This window comes from Salvia miltiorrhiza, chromosome 3 (assembly GCF_028751815.1).
Source record: "Salvia miltiorrhiza cultivar Shanhuang (shh) chromosome 3, IMPLAD_Smil_shh, whole genome shotgun sequence".
Lineage (NCBI taxonomy): Eukaryota > Viridiplantae > Streptophyta > Magnoliopsida > Lamiales > Lamiaceae > Salvia > Salvia miltiorrhiza.
In genome coordinates, this window is record NC_080389.1 from 62,937,771 (window position 1) to 62,956,725 (window position 18,955).

General features: G+C 38.2%; 1 protein-coding gene and 1 long non-coding RNA gene across 2 annotated transcripts; both read right to left on the bottom strand.

Moving 5' to 3' along the window:
• Positions 1-9,821: 9,821 nt before the first annotated feature.
• On the bottom strand, positions 9,822-13,292 carry LOC131015497 (uncharacterized). Its single transcript, XR_009098557.1, has 4 exons — positions 12,885-13,292; positions 12,687-12,780; positions 10,656-10,718; positions 9,822-10,041 (listed from the first exon to the last, which is right to left on the bottom strand). It is a non-coding gene; the product is annotated as an uncharacterized LOC131015497 (long non-coding RNA).
• An 889-nt stretch (positions 13,293-14,181) lies between these two features.
• On the bottom strand, positions 14,182-18,652 carry LOC131019148 (receptor kinase-like protein Xa21). Its single transcript, XM_057947834.1, has 3 exons — positions 17,746-18,652; positions 17,452-17,670; positions 14,182-17,376 (listed from the first exon to the last, which is right to left on the bottom strand). Exons 1-3 carry the CDS (start codon positions 18,650-18,652, stop codon positions 15,341-15,343), a joined length of 3,162 nt encoding a protein of 1,053 aa, XP_057803817.1. The 3' UTR covers positions 14,182-15,340.
• Between the last annotated feature and the right edge of the window lie 303 nt (positions 18,653-18,955).

Below are 18,955 nucleotides of genomic sequence, written 5' to 3' on the forward strand. Positions count from 1 at the left end.
GAACGTAGAATAGAGGAATTGTTTTTACGTCAAAACCCACCTGTATTCAGCGGTACAGGAGATCCAGCTGAGGCTGAAACTTGGGTGCGTGCAATCGAACGCATCTTCAACTTTCTGCGCTGCACCGACCAGGAACGTTTAACCTGTGTATCTTTCCAACTGACGGGATCGGCTGACTTCTGGTGGGAAGCCAGAATGAAGACAATGACAGCTGATCAACTAGAAAACCTCACCTGGGAGCAGTTCAAGATTGGGATATATGATAAATATATACCCAAAAGTTACCGAAAGAAGAAAGAGATGGAATTCTATAACCTGAAACAGGGGAGGATGACGGTTACACAGTATGATAGGATGTTTTGCGACATGTCCAGATATGCCCCAGAACTAGTTGATACAGACGAGAAAATGGCTGAAAAATTTTGTGCCGGTCTGAGGCATGAAATCAGGATGGCTTTGGCTAGTCATGGAGGGTTGTCGTATACTGAATCCCTCAGTAGAGCTCTAGACATTGAGGCAGCAATGCCATGGGAAAGACCAGTGGCAACACCTATGCCACCACCCCCACAAGCCCAATCCCAGAACTACAAAGGGAAACGAAAATGGGAAGGCAATTACAATGGCCAAACTGAGAAGAAACCATGGCAGGGACAACCACCCCAGCAACAGGGCTTTGGAAGGCAAGTTGCTCCTAATCAGGCGGGGAACAACCAACAGAAAACTTCACCCTGCCCAAAGTGCAACAAAAACCATGGTGGAATCTGCAAGGCTGGCAGTGATAGTTGTTACATCTGTAACCAGAAGGGGCATTATGCAAATCGTTGCCCAAATAAGCAACACGGGATGAGCTTAAGGCCAAACCCACCATTCCAAGCCCCACATCTGAGAGCTATCCAAGCGCTACCCCAGCCACGTCATCTGCAATTGCCGCAGCCTCAACAATCACATCAACCACAGCTGCCACAACCACAGCCACGTCAGCAGCAACAAAAGATGCAACCGTATCACGCAAGAGCCTATGCTATCAAACAGAACCAGCCCGAGAAAAACCAGGGAAACCTGGCAGGTATGGGCATGCTACTCAACACACCTGTTGTACTTCTGTTTGATACGGGTGCTTCACATTCTTTCATTGCAAGTGCATGTGTGGACACCCTAGGACTCAAAATAGAAAGATCTAATCAGGACATGAGTATCTCTTCACCAATAGGAGGAACAATGACAGTAACGCATGTTTGCTCGAACTTAGAATTGAACATAGGATCACTAGAGGTCATAGCAAACAACGTATATGTTATACCGATGTCGGACGTTGATATAATCCTAGGAATGGATTGGCTAGCTGAAAACTACGCTACAATCTTATGCAAGGAGCGGAAAATCTCTTTCAAATTTCCAGAAAAAAATGCTTGGGAATTTCACGGGACAAGAATGGGTAGGAGAATACCAATTATATCCACCCTACAAGCAAGAAAGATGATGAATAAGAAGGACTCTCAGGCATTCCTCGTGTACCTAAACAGGAAAGCTGAGACAAAAAGAGCAATTGAAGATGTGGATATCGTACGAGAATTCCGTGATGTGTTTCCAGAAGACTTGCCAGGATTGCCACCTAATAGGCAAGTGGAATTTACCATAGACTTAGAACCGGGAGCGGCGCCAGTATCAAAGGCACCGTATAGGATGGCTCCAAAAGAATTGGAGGAACTAAAAATTCAATTGCAGGAACTACTGGACCTAGGTTTCATCAGACCTAGTGTATCCCCATGGGGAGCACCAGTTTTGTTTGTCAAAAAGAAAGATGGCACCTTGAGAATGTGCATTGACTATAGAGAGCTGAACAAGCTAACACTCAAGAACAAATATCCTTTGCCAAGGATAGAGGATTTGTTTGACCAACTTAGGGGTGCGAGTGTATTTTCAAAAATCGACTTGAGATCTGGCTATCATCAACTGAAGGTCAGACAAGAAGATATACCCAAAACAGCTTTTCGAACAAGGTATGGCCACTACGAGTTCGTAGTTATGCCATTCGGGCTAACAAATGCACCAGCTGTATTCATGGATCTCATGAATAGGGTTTTTCACCCCTACTTGGACAAGTTCGTCTTAGTGTTCATAGATGACGTCCTCATCTACTCCAAAAATGAAGAAGAACATAAAGAGCATTTGAGGACCACTCTACAAACGCTAAGGAATGAACGACTCTACGCCAAATTCAGCAAATGCGAGTTTTGGCTGAGAGAAGTCACATTTCTAGGACACATCGTATCATCAGAAGGAATCAAGGTAGATCCTGCTAAAGTGGAAGCAGTACAAGAATGGAAGTCGCCAACAAATCCAAACGAGATCAGGAGTTTCTTAGGATTGGCTGGCTATTATCGAAGGTTTATTGAAGGATTTTCGAAAATAGCAAGGCCAATGACGCAACTGCTCAAGAAGGGGATCAAGTATACTTGGACGGACGAGTGTGAGGAGAGTTTCCAAAAACTCAAGAAGATGCTAACTACTGCGCCGGTTTTAGCAGTCCCCGAACCAGACAAAGAATATGTAATCTACACGGATGCGTCCAAAAATGGACTAGGTTGCGTGTTGATGCAAGATGGCAAGGTAATAGCATATGCATCACGACAACTTAGACCTCATGAGTTGAATTATCCGACTCATGATCTGGAACTAGCTGCAGTAGTACATGCATTAAAAATCTGGAGACATCACCTATATGGAGTTAGGTGTGAGATTTTTACTGATCACAAAAGTCTGAAGTACTTTTTCGAGCAAAAAGATCTAAACATGAGACAAAGGAGATGGCTCGAATTAGTAAAGGACTATGACTGTGGTATTAACTACCACCCAGGCAAGGCTAATGTAGTAGCCGACGCATTAAGCCGAAAAGTCTCGTCAAAATTAGGACATCTTCTCACGAGAGAAGTTGAGCTTATAAAAGAATTTGACAAGATGAAGATAGAAGTGATTAAACCACCTGGAACTATAGCAGGCGTTGTTGAGACAATACCTAGTTTAAGAAAAATGGTGCTAGAAGCACAAAGAAAGGATGAGAAGATGGAAAAATTACGGGAAAAGATAAGATTAGGAGATCTCAAAGATTTCCAAGAAGCACCAGACAATGCCATACTCTTTGAAGGAAGGATATGCATTCCTCAAGATGAAGAACTTAAGAATAAAATCTTGAGCGAAGCCCATGATACCCCTTATACTGCCCACCCGGGAAGTACTAAGATGTATCAAGATCTAAAAGAGAATTTCTGGTGGGAAGGAATGAAACGAGATGTAGCCTCGTTTGTTGAACGATGTCTTGCTTGCCAGCAAGTGAAAGCCTTACACCAAAGGCCTTACGGGGAACTACAACCCTTGGAGATACCAGAATGGAAATGGGATGATATAGCAATGGACTTCGTCACAGGATTGCCAAGATCCAAGCGAGGTAACACGGCTATATGGGTCATTGTGGACAGACTTACGAAGTGTGCGCACTTTATACCAATCCCAATCACCCATGGATCCGACAAGTTAGCTCAACTTTATGTTAGAGAAATTGTGCGTTTGCACGGAGTGCCAAAGTCAATTACATCGGACAGAGATTCCAAGTTCACATCCAGATTCTGGATCAGTTTACAAAAAGAACTGGGCACAAGATTGAATTTTAGTACAGCTTTTCACCCACAGACAGATGGTCAGTCTGAAAGAACGATTCAAACATTGGAGGATATGCTGAGGACAGTAGTGCTAGACCAGGGTGAAAACTGGGAGCACATTTTGCCACTCATCGAGTTTGCATATAATAATAGTCACCAAGCGACTATCGCTATGGCACCCTACGAAGCACTGTATGGGAGAAAGTGTAGATCGCCACTTTATTGGGATGAAGTGGGCGAGAGAAAAATCCTAGGGCCAGACACAATAGGTGAAATGATTGAAATCGTTCGCCAAATCCGACAGAGGATTAAGGAGGCCCAGGATAGACAAAAGTCATATGCTGATAAACGCCGAACTGACTTACAATTTGAGAATGGAGAAAAAGTCTTTCTGAAAGTTTCTCCATCAAAAGGGATCATTAGGTTCGGAGTTAAAGGGAAACTTAGACCCCGATTTATAGGACCCTATGAGATCCTAGAAAGAATAGGCCCAGTGGCTTACAGGCTGGCATTACCGCCAAGTCTAGGAAATGTCCATAATGTTTTCCACGTATCACAACTTAGGAAGTACGTTTTCGATCCAAAGCACGTGATACACCAAAATGAGATGATCCTTAATCCAGACCTGAGCTATGAAGAAAGACCCGAAGCGATTTTAGATAAAAAGGTGCAACAACTCCGAAATAAATCAATCACCTCAGTGAAAGTTCTTTGGAGGCACCATGGACAAGAAGAAGCTACGTGGGAGCTCGAAGACAAGATGAAAGAAAAATATCCAGAGTTGTTTAACGAAGGTATGCAAATTTCGGGACGAAATTTATTTTAAGGGGGGTAGTATGTGATGCCCCGCTCTTTTAAATACATATTAGATTAAATATGTGCATTAGTTATAAAATTCTTTTAATTATTTATGGTGATTATTTTGTTCAGATAATATTATTTCAGCAAAAGTCTGTATAAGAGATACAGAGCTGCGATTTAATATTCAGTCATGAATGAAACCAATAATTAAATTTATTGGTTTAACTATACGTTTGAGACTTTGTTTTACCAGTTTATTGATTTAATCAATATTATTAGAAAATTTAGATTTATAACCGATTTTATAAATCGTGTTATTTAAATCAAATTGCTAGAATTATAACTTGAGATCATATGCATAATAATTTTATTATTTCGCATTATATGAGTTAAGGTATTAAGTCGCGAATTAATTCCGACTTTCACGTATTAAATCTCAAGATTGAGGATTTAATTTATATAAATACGACGAGTATTTATTAAACGAGAATTGGAAAATTATTACAGGAACTAGGAGAAACTAGATCACGGCACTACACGTATGTCTCGATTTTTCATCCAACACATCAATTCCTACACTATTTCCTACACTATTCCCTACACTATTCCCTATACTATTCACCTTCCCCTCCAATACACCATTACTGCAGAAGGAGATTGTAAAGATTGCAGATTTCTTCCTGTAGTATATCTGAACTCCATCACACCCCAAAGTCTCCTGTAGGAGAAGAAAATCACGCCAATATCCACAATTTTCAAAAGCTTCAGCACGCCGAGAAAGAAATTTCACGGTAAGATCACAATTGTCAAAGGATGTAAATTTCAACGATCAAATCTTCAAAAGTTGCAACTCCAGGTACCAAAATTTCCACCATTTTGATTCTGTTGTCTGCAGAAACTCCTCTATAAATTGAGGAGAGTTCTGCAGAAGGAAGAAGTGCAGCGAGCAAGAGAGAGTTTGAGATTTGTTTTTTTTTTTACTTGCAAGAGCTCAAGTGAGCTCCCTTCGCCGGGCCATTTCTTCGTCGACCGGCCACTAGGCTCTGAACCGAGAACGTGTACTCGTTCCTCCATCTTTAGGCTACCAAACCCAACAATCGAAAGGCCGAAACCTTCTCTATATTTTCCCGACCAAAGGCCACAATATCCTTCGGAGGCCAACGTCGAATTCCCGACTTACCCACCGGCCAACTTACGGCCTTCGTTTCTCACTATCCTTACGACGAAAAAGGATCGAGAAACCACCGTTGTGTAGCCTGATCTATCTCGCACGAGGAAAACTAAGTCGTAGACCTTCGCGGCTAAACCCCATCGCGGAACGACGACCAGAAAAAAACCCCGGCGAACAACTTCCATTAGTGCTCACTTGGACAAGGGTAAGTTGACGCCCTTATTTCGATGCATTCCCGTTTCTATTATATTATGAGAAATTTCTGGGGTATAGATGGGAGTGTGGTAAATATTCGTACAAAGTTTCATATCATTTGAACTTCGTTTACTACCCTTTTAAAATTCGAGAAGTCTACTGCCCGTATCTGCTAAAACTGTCGTGAGGCAGATGATTAAGTTAATTATTTCAGTAACCATATGTTGATATTTAGCTCTCAAATTTTTATTCTATGAAGATATATGTGTTAGCTATCTACATATAAAATTTGAGCTCATTCAGGTAACGTTTGCTAATTTTCAAAAATCTGGACTTTCAGTTGGCAGAAACTGCCGAATCTGGTAGGCGATGAGAAAATCGCTATATCTCTTAAACTACTTGGAGTTTTTCAACATACTTTTTTTTCAATTAAACTAGACTCAAAGAGGTTTCTATTGATATAAAATTCGACTCCATACGAGTTCGGAGTAAAAGCAGTTTATTAGTTGAAGTTGAATCTATACAGTTTTGTTGAGATTGAAATGTTTCTAAATAATTCTTATTAAGGATTTTAAAGTTTTATTGTTGATAAAATATCACTTTTAGTTTATAAATGAGCTATTGAGATATATAAATATTCTGAGAAAGATTTCATGAGAACTTGTTGGTAAAATTATATTAGATGGAATAGTTGATAAATGAAATATTAAAGATTTATTAATTAAATGGTTAAAATATTAAAATTATTAGATCTTCTCGAAAATTTCTTTTATAGTTAACTCCTTTTATTATTTTAAAATATTTTTACAAATGTTCCTAAAATCTCACAATGAAATTTTCATCAGGAATTAATATTTAGAATTTATTAATGACTTATTAGTTCTTTTAATAGTAGCAATATATATATATTGATTGGCATTATTAAATGGGGAAAAGGAAAATTTTTTATAAATTATTCTTTATTTATAATGGATAAATAAAGGAATAATATAAAATGGGCTTTCCTACATCCTCAAAGGTACATGAAGTATTTCGATAAAAGAAGAACGATTGTATATGAGTTAGATACAGTCGTTTAAGGAAATATGGGTAGTTAGAGAAATGAGTGAATAGTGATTCACTGCATTTGTTGTTATCTTTTCTATTATTCACTCGAACACATGTTTCGTGTTATCAAAGGTTCAAATAAACAAAAGCGCCTGAGTAACCTATCGCGCTAAGGAAAGAGAATCATTGTCTTAAGTAGCAAAACACTGCAATCAGGTAGGCATTACTTTCGTATATATCAAATGAGCTTAAAATGTTACATTCAAGCAAGTTATTTCATGACAAAATCTTTGAGTTGAAGTTATTTCAAGTATTGTCTTGCCATAAAATGTTTTAATTTCAGTATGATATCTATCTGATATGGCTTTGCCAGTTATCATGTAATCGAATTCGGGTCTTGAGCAGTTGATAGCTATCCTGCCTTGGCTAGTGTACACCAGTGACCGTGAGTCATCTAGCGGGTTGGCCGGTCAAGTGACCGTGAGAGGTGGCCACCTCTCCGGCATACAGATTCAGATATGATAGATTACAAAAGAACTTAGTCTGATCAGATGAACTTTAGAATCACAAATGAATTTAGTATGCTTAGGGCCTTTTTAAGTAAAAACCCTTGGTTATACTATTGAAATGGCATGACAATTTACATTTATTATGTATGTATATGATTTTCGGCATATGTCTACTGAGTACTTTGTACTCAGCCCTGCATGTATTTCTAAATGTGCAGGTTGAGCAGTGATGAGTGATGATGGGGTGTCGTGCGGAGCTTTGTCATATTTACTAAATAAACTCTTGGCGATACATGTCTTCATACATGTATCACGTTCTATTTCCGCTGCGAACACTCAGTTATGATGCATATTATCCTATTATGTTGGATTGTCAAATCAAGTTATTGTATAAACACTTAAATCGGATACTCTTGACCGATTACTCGCTCTTATCTATTTATGTGTGTTTTTTTTTTTTCATATGATGTCTCAATCTTAGTTCAATTCCTTTATTATTATTTATCACCCCTTTTCTGTCCCCTCTCCTAATTTCCCTTCCCTAGTCACGATTTCCCGGCTTACCTATCCTTAGTTAAGACCGGTCGTGACATATGTGCAGTATGGTGTGCTCTTGTATATTATATACACAAGAGATGAGAATTTTCTGTACAGAAGAAGAAGTCTTCTGTGAAAAGGGAGAAGAAAGTTGAAGATTTCTGCTAGAGAACTTAGAGATGAATTCTTTAGAATCGTGAAGAATATAGAATGTAGTGATTGAAAGTAGTTGTATAAATATGCGTAATAATACATGTAATGGGCTTAAAAGAATTTAGCCAAAATACTTTTAAAAGTAGCAATCAATTAGGTCCAGCCCAACTTCAAAAATAAATGGACTTGAATTTCCATCATTTGAAACTCACGTGATATTCATATGAAAACTTTAAATCACACTCATATAATATTATTGAAATTATGCAAGGTATCAAGTTTGGTTATTTGCTTTAAAACGTTAACAAATCATTTATTGGAATTAAAACAATTTTTCTCCGGGTGCGAATCAACTTAATTGATGACTCCTCTAAAAATCTTGTTGAGGCAAAATCGAGGTATTACAAGTATAAAATATTTTTATTTTTGTTTCTAACACTTAATAATCTAGGGCTGTCTCTCAAGGATCCACTACTTCTATTTGGGTTCTGGTCATCTCTCCAATATTATTATTATTATTATTATTATTATTATTATTATTATTATTATTATTATTATTATTATTATTATTATTATTATTATACTCCATCCGTCCACGAAAAATAGTTATTTGGGGTTCCGCACTGATTTTAAGAAAGTTTTTAAAATAGGTGTAAGTGGCGTAAAAGTAAATTTATAGGGGTAGTACTAATGCCACTTTTGAAATTCCTTCCCAAATTAACTTTTGATGACAATAATTTCAACTCTGATTAACTTATTCAATTAAATTTTTAACACTTTAAACTTTTCATCTTAATTCAAGTTAAATTTCATACTTCATCTTAATTCAATAAAATATCATTTCTCTTTCTTTTATGTGCACAATTTATAATTCAACTCAATAACAAGATGGCATGTGTCATAGTAATTTTTTTCGGGGTGGGTATAATACTTTATATTTTTGTTAATATCCACTTTAACAGAAAAGTTTGGTCAAAATAAATTTATTCATTCGATAAAAATATGAAATGTGTTACAATATTTTTTTTAGGGGTGTCTTGTAATCTCTTCGTCCCATGAGATTATATGCTTCTCTCTATATTCGAGCATCCTACAAGAATATGCATTTATCATTTTTAGACACTACTCCATCATCAACGATCATTTCTTATCTCTATTTTACAATAAAGTGGATTATTTTCTCCACTTCCAATATACCTACCTAATATTTATTAAAACTCGTGTCATTAACAATCATATACACTCATATGAGATGGAGTAAGTAATGCACTAATACTTTTGACATAAGTTGGTCTACCACTTTTCCTTTCTTGGTTACTCATTTTTTGTCATTTATCTTTTTTTTTTCTTTATTTCTTTTTGTCTGTTAGTGATAACCAATAGCAATCGATCTTTAATAAACTTAGTCTTAATATTTTCTGATGTGATTGAATGGCATGCATGATAACGGAGCTTCAATGGAATTAGGGATCCAATGGAATTGCGTGTAATTGTGTAAGTAGGATTATATTAAATTTCATATTAGAGTATTCGAGTTCGATACATTAAAAGAATTCAAGTTTGATTTAATTTTCAATTTATAAGATTATTCAATAGGCACGTGTTAGATGGGCTTAAAATTTATACTCCTAGATTGTCACGACCGGCCTTAATTAAGGATAATTAATCCGGGAAAACCATGACTGGGGAAGGAAAATTACGAAGCGGGTTTAGAAAGGGGAGCATAAAAGAATACTCAAAGAGCTTGGATACGCGTGAAATTTTCCTTAAAAAGAAAAAAAAAGGCATCGTTAGGGCTTGGCTAAAACATTATCAGAGTTTGCAACGGAAGGTGTAACTTAAATAATCAGTGTTTACAGCGGAATGCATAACTGAGATACATGTATGAAGACATGTATCCTTTCTGAGCCTACTTTAAGTTCGACAAAAACTCCACTCAGCAACAACACTTCATCGCCCATCACAGCTCAACCTGCACAAACATAAACATCGAAGGGCTAAGTACAAGAGTACTTAGTGGGCAGTTGCCAAGCATATAACATAACATCATTAACAATTTCACAATATCGCATAAGAGGCATGAGTTTCTTTCATATCCTTTGCTCATTAAACATTTCCAAATTCATAAATAGCATAAGGGCATTCTTCATCATCAATCTTCATTAACAAACATCGTGTCGTGGAGAAGGCCTTCCCCAACGAACACGGGCATCGCGCCGTGAGGGGAAGCCTCCCTCAGCGGTCACGGCATCGTACTATTGAGGGAGGCCTCCCCCAATAGACGCTGTAACACTGGCATACTGGCATCGCGCCGCGAGAGAGGCCTCTCTCAGCGGACACGGGCATCGCGCCGTGAGGAAGGCTCTCCTCAGCGGACACGGCATCGTACTGTTGAGGGAGGCCTCCCCCAACAGACGCAAGCATCAATCACAGGCATGAACTTATCAGCGTAAAGCATTCAAGCGTAATCAAGCGTAAAGCATTTAGCGTAAAGCATAATAAAGCATACCACACTTGAAGATCCAATTTGCATTTTAAAGTATAACACATGCATAGCATTTTATTTACGCGTAAGAAATTGCCCACCTGATAGCAAAGTTTTGCTAAGGTACTCTAACTCCTTGTGTAGTTCTTACTCTCGCGCTTGACCTTAATCACGAGAATATAAAATAAGACATTGCCTCGAGGGAAATTCTTAATTAATGAGAAAGCGTAATTTAACTATGCATGAATCTGGTATGCATGAACTAATACTCTGAGCGATAATCGGGAATTCTACTATTAATCCTCGTTAATAGATTTAATTAATTCTCATATAACGCGGTCGAATAAAGCTGTGATTCTTTCTTCCTTATCGGAATATTCTAGTCGTGAAATAAATCTTGCCTTTGTACTCGTTCGAAATAAAAGAATTAACTAGGCTTTTCTCAAGATGTGAGCTCGTGGAAACTATCGGGCTTTTCGATAGAAACATAATTACTAAACCTCAAATAATTAATAGGCTCAAAAGAGAGTAGCCAATTAATTAAATAAACCAGTGGCTTAAATGAAATAAACAATAATGGCTTGCTTTAAAGTCGGAAGTCCAAAAACATTAATTAAATAAACTGGGCGGCTCATTTACTGAATACGAATCGGCTCACCCACTGATAAATAATTGGGCTCCATCAAAAATTGATACTGCTAGGCTTAGCTCAAAGGAGTAACTTCAGCTCAAGCTTTAAAAGAATTAAAGCCCAACTTAAAAAGTCTTCGACCCAAAATAATTAAAATAGGGGTCCAATTAATAATTAATGTGGACTGAAAAGAATTAATCTTAGCCCAGAAAGGCAATTTAATCGGCCCAAATGATGAATTAAACTGGCCCAACGAAATATAAATGGGACTAGAATAATAGCCCATCATAAAATATGCATCAGCCCAACTCCTTAATTAAATCGAGCCCAATAGAATTAATGAGAAGGGCCAATTAAATAAAAGACTGGCCCAATTCGAATTTAACTGTGAAAGCCCAAGCAATTAAAATCAAGCCCGAACTTAAAAGTCTTTGGCCCACAACAATTAAAAGGTGAGGCCCAAATAGAAAAGCCCAAACTTAATTAAAATAGCATCAAGCCCAACTCTCTCTCTCTCTCTCAAACTATCGGTCCTCTCTCTCTTCTCTCTCAAGGAGCCGATATTCTCCCTCTTTCTCAAGTGGAAGACGCTCTGTTCTTTCTCAAATCAAAACCGGCCGATCGGCCCTTCTGAATTCGCTCGACGTCTTCTTCTCCGGCCATCCAGCCGCCGTCTGCTACCACCGGCATTAGCTGCCGACGTGTTCGACACCGGCGCTCTCTCTTCCTTCTTCCTTCCTCACGCAGAAAACAAGCGAGCCCTAGTTTCATCTGGTGAGTCGCCGCTGCTGTCGCGCCCTTGTCTGGAATCCGGCGAATCAGCCGGCGATGGTCGTACTCGCCTCTCCACCGAGCCGTTCAGGTCTTGATTCAAACGTCAAGGTGGGCAGGGAGTCGAGCCCTGTCTTCCTTGAGAGAGGAAAATCGTTATCGTCGCAACGGGAAGGCCAGCGAGCGGCCGAGCTTCGTCCGTCCTTTTCTCCTTCTCTCTGGTCCTGGCGCCGCTGCGTTATGTAAATCCAGCGATTTACAATCGCCGTCCATCTTCTCGATTCAAGGCAGGGCAGTCGGCCACTCCTTTTCCGATGAGTCAGACGCCGTCGGCCACCGGTCTCATCTGCCGCTGTTGCTGTTATACTCTGAAACAGAGGAGACAACGAGAGTTTGTCGTCTTCGTTTTCGAACTCCATCACGGCAGCAGGGGTTCGTCGTTGCTTTGGGCTCGTCCGAACAAGCAGCCGGCACTATATCTTAAAGCTAAGTCCTAAATCCTTCTGTTCTAGTTTCTATTTTGTTAAAGGCAGAGGTTCTCAAGCTTTTGTTGTTCTAGAGTGCAGTAGGATGAAAAGCACAAGTCTTTCTATACATAACGTGGACTGTCTGATATATTGGTGGAACATGATTATGCATATGTGATTTACTAAATCCCTCTGTAATTCGAAACTGATCATGCTTGATGGATGATGCGAAATGGATCGAATAAGTTGAGCTTAGTATATACCTTGTAATTGATGTTGGTTGGCTGCTGTGGTGTTAAATGAATGCAGATGATGGATTGTGTGCTTACATATGTGTCTAGCATATTCATGTATCTACTGCATAGCAATGATAGGTGAAACTGTAATTGGTTTGCTGATTAAATGAGAGGTGTGTAAGTCATATGTAAAATGGAATAGGCATAGATGTTCAAAGATGATACCTTTAGAAAGATCTACACTTGCTGGGTTTTTATCTTTGGTTGATTTTCAAGTTTGCTTTCTTGCCTTTGATGGAACGATGGACAGATGAGGATTTTCTTGAATGCTTGCAGAAGATGAGTGAAGTTCTCCTGCTCTTCTCGTGGAGTTAGTGTAGAATGGAGGTGAATTAGTGGCTATACTTGAGTGTGGTGGAGAAGTTGGTGGAGTGGAGAGGTGGGGAGCAAAATTTTGATGGACAGCCACTTTTTCTTTTCTTTCCACTAACTTTGCAATACTTTCTCTCTTGGAACGTTGGTGCTTATTGAATGAATAATTGAGTGGAGAGCAAAGACGTGTACATCGTTAGCAAAAGATGGAAATAATAACTTTATCTAAACTTTAATTGATTGAAGAGCTTTTGCTTTTGTAATATACTAGACGATTTTCCCCAAGCTGGGAACTAGCCTGTAATCTGTGAACTGTAAATAAATACTGACTTCGATTTTCAATCATCGCATTTCTGTATCCGTTTAGTATCTGCTTCCTTGTTTCCAATATTGAAAAACTATAATATGACTTAAATTAAATCCGTAGATTTAATCTATGTTGCAGTCGGAATAATTCCTCGACTTCTAGTAGCACTAATAAATATAACTGTTTCTGTTTCTCGATTAATAAATAACATGACTTTGCTAAGTCAGTTATAACTTGGAAATAATAATTATTGAATGGCTCAATAATCCTCGTCGCGTTTTTCTCATACGTTATAAAAGTATAAAGCTAAAATAATAACTCCGTTTCTGATAAAAAAAAAATCAGGACCATAAACTGGATTCATTTATAAAAATTGCATTTACTAGTTTTAATCATAATTAAAAGAGCGGGCTACTACATAGATAGAGTTATAAGTTTTCTTAAATTTATGAAGCTAACAAATTGACTTATTTCAATGCACAAATTCAACTTATATATACACAATAAACCCTTTGAGATGCCTTGATTTGACCTCTAAAAAGGTTTGGTGGAAATGGTCCTATGCAAATAAATATAGTATAAATTTATGTCGATATATATTATTCAGCCACGATATTGAGTATGGAATAAAATGAGAGTCATTAACGGTCTCCATTTAAGGATCCAAATTCATGATTTTGTCAATATTTGTTTATTGTCATATCAATTGTAGTATTTCCTCCGTCTCACTTATCTTAAGACTTTTCATCTCAGCTAATCATAGGAATCAGAATTGCAAAAAACAAAAAAAACAAAAAATCATTCAATAATATAGTGAGCTTGCAAAACAAAAACAAGAAAAACTCGCGAACAATCGAAAACTCCAAATTGATACTAAAATACCACGTTTAGTCAGCTAGGCAAGAACAATGATGAAGAAATATACAGAAACATTATGCGCTTCAACAAGAAGATGATCTAAGCAAACTAAGGCCATAAAAACAAGAAGATAATATTTGAAGTTCCCTTCCCCATTTTCTAGTATTATGTTTTGAACTTCTATATATATACATGTTTGACATTAATAACTATATTCAGCTTAACTGAGACACAACAGTTGGAGACTTCTAGCAGCCATGCTTCATGAAGATGCATGAGTATATATAGAGTAAAATGAGTAAAACCAACCAACCTGCACCGCTGCACAGCATCTCTGGAATAAATAGAAAGTAAAACACAAGAAATAAGGTCTTGAAAAGATAGAATACTACTGGATATAAAGCATAGGAAGAAACAGAGACACAATTATTCCACATATAGCATACCTTCTCAATTAAAGTGTGAGCTTTTGGTCAATGCAAATATTGTTCTGTTGGCCAGAATATAAACAACTAAACATCGCTAACTATTGCCCACAGAGAGGTATAACCAGTGGCGGAGGCAGGAATTTAGTTCGGGGGGCTGAATTTTGACGGGGGCCGATTTTTCTTTTAGCATAAAATATGTAAACTCAAGAACACAAAATATGGAGGAAAGAGGGATAGAAAAACCTTGAGCATCAATAAAATGGTAATAGAACAATATTATCACAGAAATTAATTTAAAATAGCTTACTTGAATCTCATTGGGAAAATCGATGTTTGATTTTCTGCAACTCTGCATGTGCTTGTTTCATGTTGATTCTATCTCCGGGAGAGTCTGCAGAGCATTTCAGAGCCAATTCAAATATGGATTATACACACTGCATATTCTTGTCAATCATTTCTTCCTCCAAATTCATGACTAAGTTGGCATCTATCACTTCATCTGGGATCTCCGAAAGTGATGAGAGTTCTACCCATCTCTTTAAGCTCATATTTTCGCCAAACATATCATCACCAGGCCTTTTTCTTGTAAAAGTTTCAATCAGCATCACCCCGTAGCTATACACATCACACCTTGTTGAAACTAGCCCTTCCAAACCATACTCTGGAATAACAAAAATGATCATGATGTATGTAGTAAGGAAGACACAATTAAATGGTTAAAAGTGAAGTGCAATCAATATATTTAGAGAAACTTCACCTGGAGCGATGTAACCCAATGTTGCTAGCGTGTTGGTTAACACAGAGCTATCTCCATCGCATAACAACTTTGCTATCCCAAAGTCGCTTACATGGGCAACCATGTCTTCATCTAACAGCACATTACTAGGCTTCAAGTCGCTGTGGACAATGGGCATTGAATAACCGTGGTGAAGATACTCCAAAGCAGATGCAACATCAATCATTATATTTAATCTTTCCATGATATTCAAGCAATAGTTGTGGGAATATAACCATTTTTCAAGGTTTCCCTTTGGCATATATTCAAGTACTAATGCCTTGAACTCTTCATTGGAGCAACTGCTTATGACGCTTGTCAGATTCCTGTGTCGAATGCTACGGAGTATCTCACATTCGACATCAAATATTCTTGAAATACCTTCTAGCTGCATATTAAACACCTTGACAGCGATATCCTTCCCATTGTTAAGAATTCCCTTATAAACAGAGCAAGAACTTCCGGTGCCAAGTAAATTGCTTTCATTGAATCTTTCCGTTGCTTGCAGCAGTTCATAATAAGAGATTCTTTCCGGCACAATGGATTTCAGCTCATCAACTTCTCTGCTAGTCGTCTTATCTTTCCTTTTGTTTTTGACAATTATAAAGGCCAAAGAAGCAACTGAGATGAAAGCCACAACCCCGAAAATAATAAATGAAGCCCGTTCCACCTTCTTTCTCTTTGATCTGTGATTAGAAATTGAAGAGCAAATTTGGACATGGAACTTGGGGATTCCACACAATGCCTCATTACCCTTAAAAGAATCCATAGTGAATTTTCTAAAAGAACCTCCATTAGGAATTTCTCCACTTAAACTATTGAAAGAGACATTAAAGTAGTCGAGGTGTTGAAGTGCTTCTAAAGACTTTGGAATTGAACCAGAGAGGTTGTTGTACGACAAGTCGAGATTTGCCAAACTGATCATTTTTCCCATAGACTCAGGAATAGAACCTTCTAGTCTATTATTTGCCAAAGACAAATTAATCAAATTCTGCAACATCACAATAGTGTTAGGAATAGACCCTGACAACTGATTCATTGCTACATTTATATAGATCGCTGCTCCTAAGTTACTTATCTCTTGATGTAAGAACCCCTTCAATGAATTCGAGGACAAGTCTAGAGAGTTCAAATCTTTTAGGCCCCATAAGCTTGAGGGTATGCTTGAATTCAACATGTTGGAGTCTAGATGAAGATTTCTTAAAGGAGAGATATTTCCCAGACATTTAGGAATTGGGCCTGAAAATTGATTCTGGCTCATATCTAAAGTATTGAGGCTGGATAGATCACATATAGCATGTGGTATTGAGCCTCCCAACATGTTGTGAGACAGATTTAATCCTTGAAGTTGATGCAAATGGCTTATAGTTGGTGGAATATTACCAGATAACTCATTTGCTGACAACGCCAATGTAATCAAATTGCTTAAATTGCCTATTTCAACAGGAATGCTGCCACTGAATTTGCAGTTCTCGGCAGTGAATGTTCGAAGTGAGGAAGATAAGTTCCCGATAGAAGCTGGAATGACACCATTTAGAGGATTATCATCAATTGACAAATGAGTTAGAGACCAGCAATTTGTCAATGAAGTGATGAAGGAAGAAGATGGTGCCTGGGTAAGATTGTTCCTGAACAGTTGAAGACTTTGAAGAAGTCTTAGGTTGCCGAGATGAGTAGGTATATAACCACTGAATTTGTTTGTAGAAAGTGAGAGATATGTGAGTTGAGAACAGTTAGAGATGGAGTTGGGTATTGCTCCGGTGATAGAATTTCTGCCAAGATAAAGTTGTTCGAGAAAGGGAGAGGCATGGCATAAATGGGTTGGAAGAACCCCTGACAGAGCATTGCCCACAAGTGAAAGAATTCGAAGAGTTGAAATGTTAAAGAGCTCCTGTGGAATCGAACCACTCAAGCTGTTCCACTCTAGTACTAATGTCTCCAAATGGTAAAGTTGGCCAAATTCAGTGGGAATAAGCCCTGCAAAACATCAGATTTCAAAAACACATATTGTAGCTAAACAGACCAATTTAGATGAAAATTACTCTGTCGTACCTGTAAAATGGTTTTCCGAGAGGTGTAAATATGTGACCATAGTAATATTCCCGACATCCCTTGAAAGGTTCCCCGTGAATTTGTTGCGCCCTAAAGATATGATTTGCAGAGAAGACATATTCATGAAAATATTGAAATCAATTGAGCCCGCAATCTGATTGAATTCAGCAGCAAACTCAACCAGACTCTGAAGATGGCCAATCTCATGTGGTAGTATTCCTGGCAAAAAAAAGTGTCATGAAACTAATAAAATCTTATTTACACAAATTCATGTGATAAGAACTTGAACCATACCATTCAAATTGTTACCACCAAGATATAGAATCTGAAGAGAAGTTAAGTAGCCGATTTCTGAAGGTATCTCCCCACCAAAAGAGTTGTAAGAGAGGCTCAACACCTCAAGCCGTGAACATTGGGATAGATTTGTGGGAATCGCGCCACTCAGTTGATTGTCAGAAAGACGAATACCAGCAAGAAATGGAAGATTACTGCACATGTCTGTTGGAAGACTTCCACTCAATTCATTGTATGTGAAGGCCATAGATACAAGGGTCGATATGTTGAATATGGCTGATGGTATAGCACCGGAGAGATGATTAGATTGAACAGACAGTGTTTGTAGACTTTGAAGTCTCCCAAACTCTTTTGGAATTTCTCCACTTAGAGAATTGGAAGATAAGGAAAGAAATTGTAGGTTTGTGAGGTTTGAGAGAGATTTTGGGATGGAACCTATGAAGCTGTTGTTGCGTAAATTCAAGTACTCTAATTTTGGTAACTGACCCAACATCGGAGGGATGTCTCCGGTGAAGTTGTTGAGTCGGAAAGATATAAACTTCAAACGGCGAAGGAGAGAGAGTTGGTGTGGCAAATCTCCATAGAAATGGTTGTTGGAGAGGTCGAGGGAGACGAGGAAGGAGAGGTGTCCGAGCTGCGGTGGAATGGTGGCGGAGAGAGCCATGTTGGAGAGATTCAAGGCAGCTACTCTGTGGTGGCGGAAGCTGCAAGTGACGCCAATCCAGGTGCAGACGGAGGTGGAGTTGGTCCAATTAGTTGCAAGTAAAAGAGATGTATGTTTGAGTGAAAGAAGGGAAGTTTGATCAGTTGCAAGGCTCAAAGGTTGTTTGGATTCAGAAGAAAGCATTGGGAAGGTTATGGTGATTAGGAATGCATACAGCAAAATGCAAGAAAGGTTTTTCTCCATGGCTGCAAATTAATTGTGATTGTATTATGATAATGAAGTCGCTAATAACTGCAAGCTATATACACAAATATTACAAGAGTTGAGAGTGTTGCTTTTGATGTGTTTTTTGGTTTTTGTACGTTTTTTCCGTTTGAGTCAAGTCCTCCTTAGATGTCGGCACCAATCACTTATAGAGACTGATAATGAAGACTTGAGGTTGAGACAAATTCTTGAATAATTTTATTCAACTACACATGGATTACACATGGATTGCAATGGCCAGAATTTCAAACTTACGAATCACAACATTGAATTTGCATGCAT

Excerpts from the sequence above, each read along its gene's own strand:
- LOC131019148 (XM_057947834.1), bottom strand. The coding sequence starts at position 18,652 with ATGGAGAAAAACCTTTCTTGCATTTTGCTGTATGCATTCCTAATCACC. Across the intron at positions 17,671-17,745 it reads TGGTGGTAACAATTTGAATG|GAATACTACCACATGAGATT; the intron begins GTATGGTTCAAG and ends TTTTTTTGCCAG. Across the intron at positions 17,377-17,451 it reads CTCGGAAAACCATTTTACAG|GGCTTATTCCCACTGAATTT; the intron begins GTACGACAGAGT and ends GATGTTTTGCAG.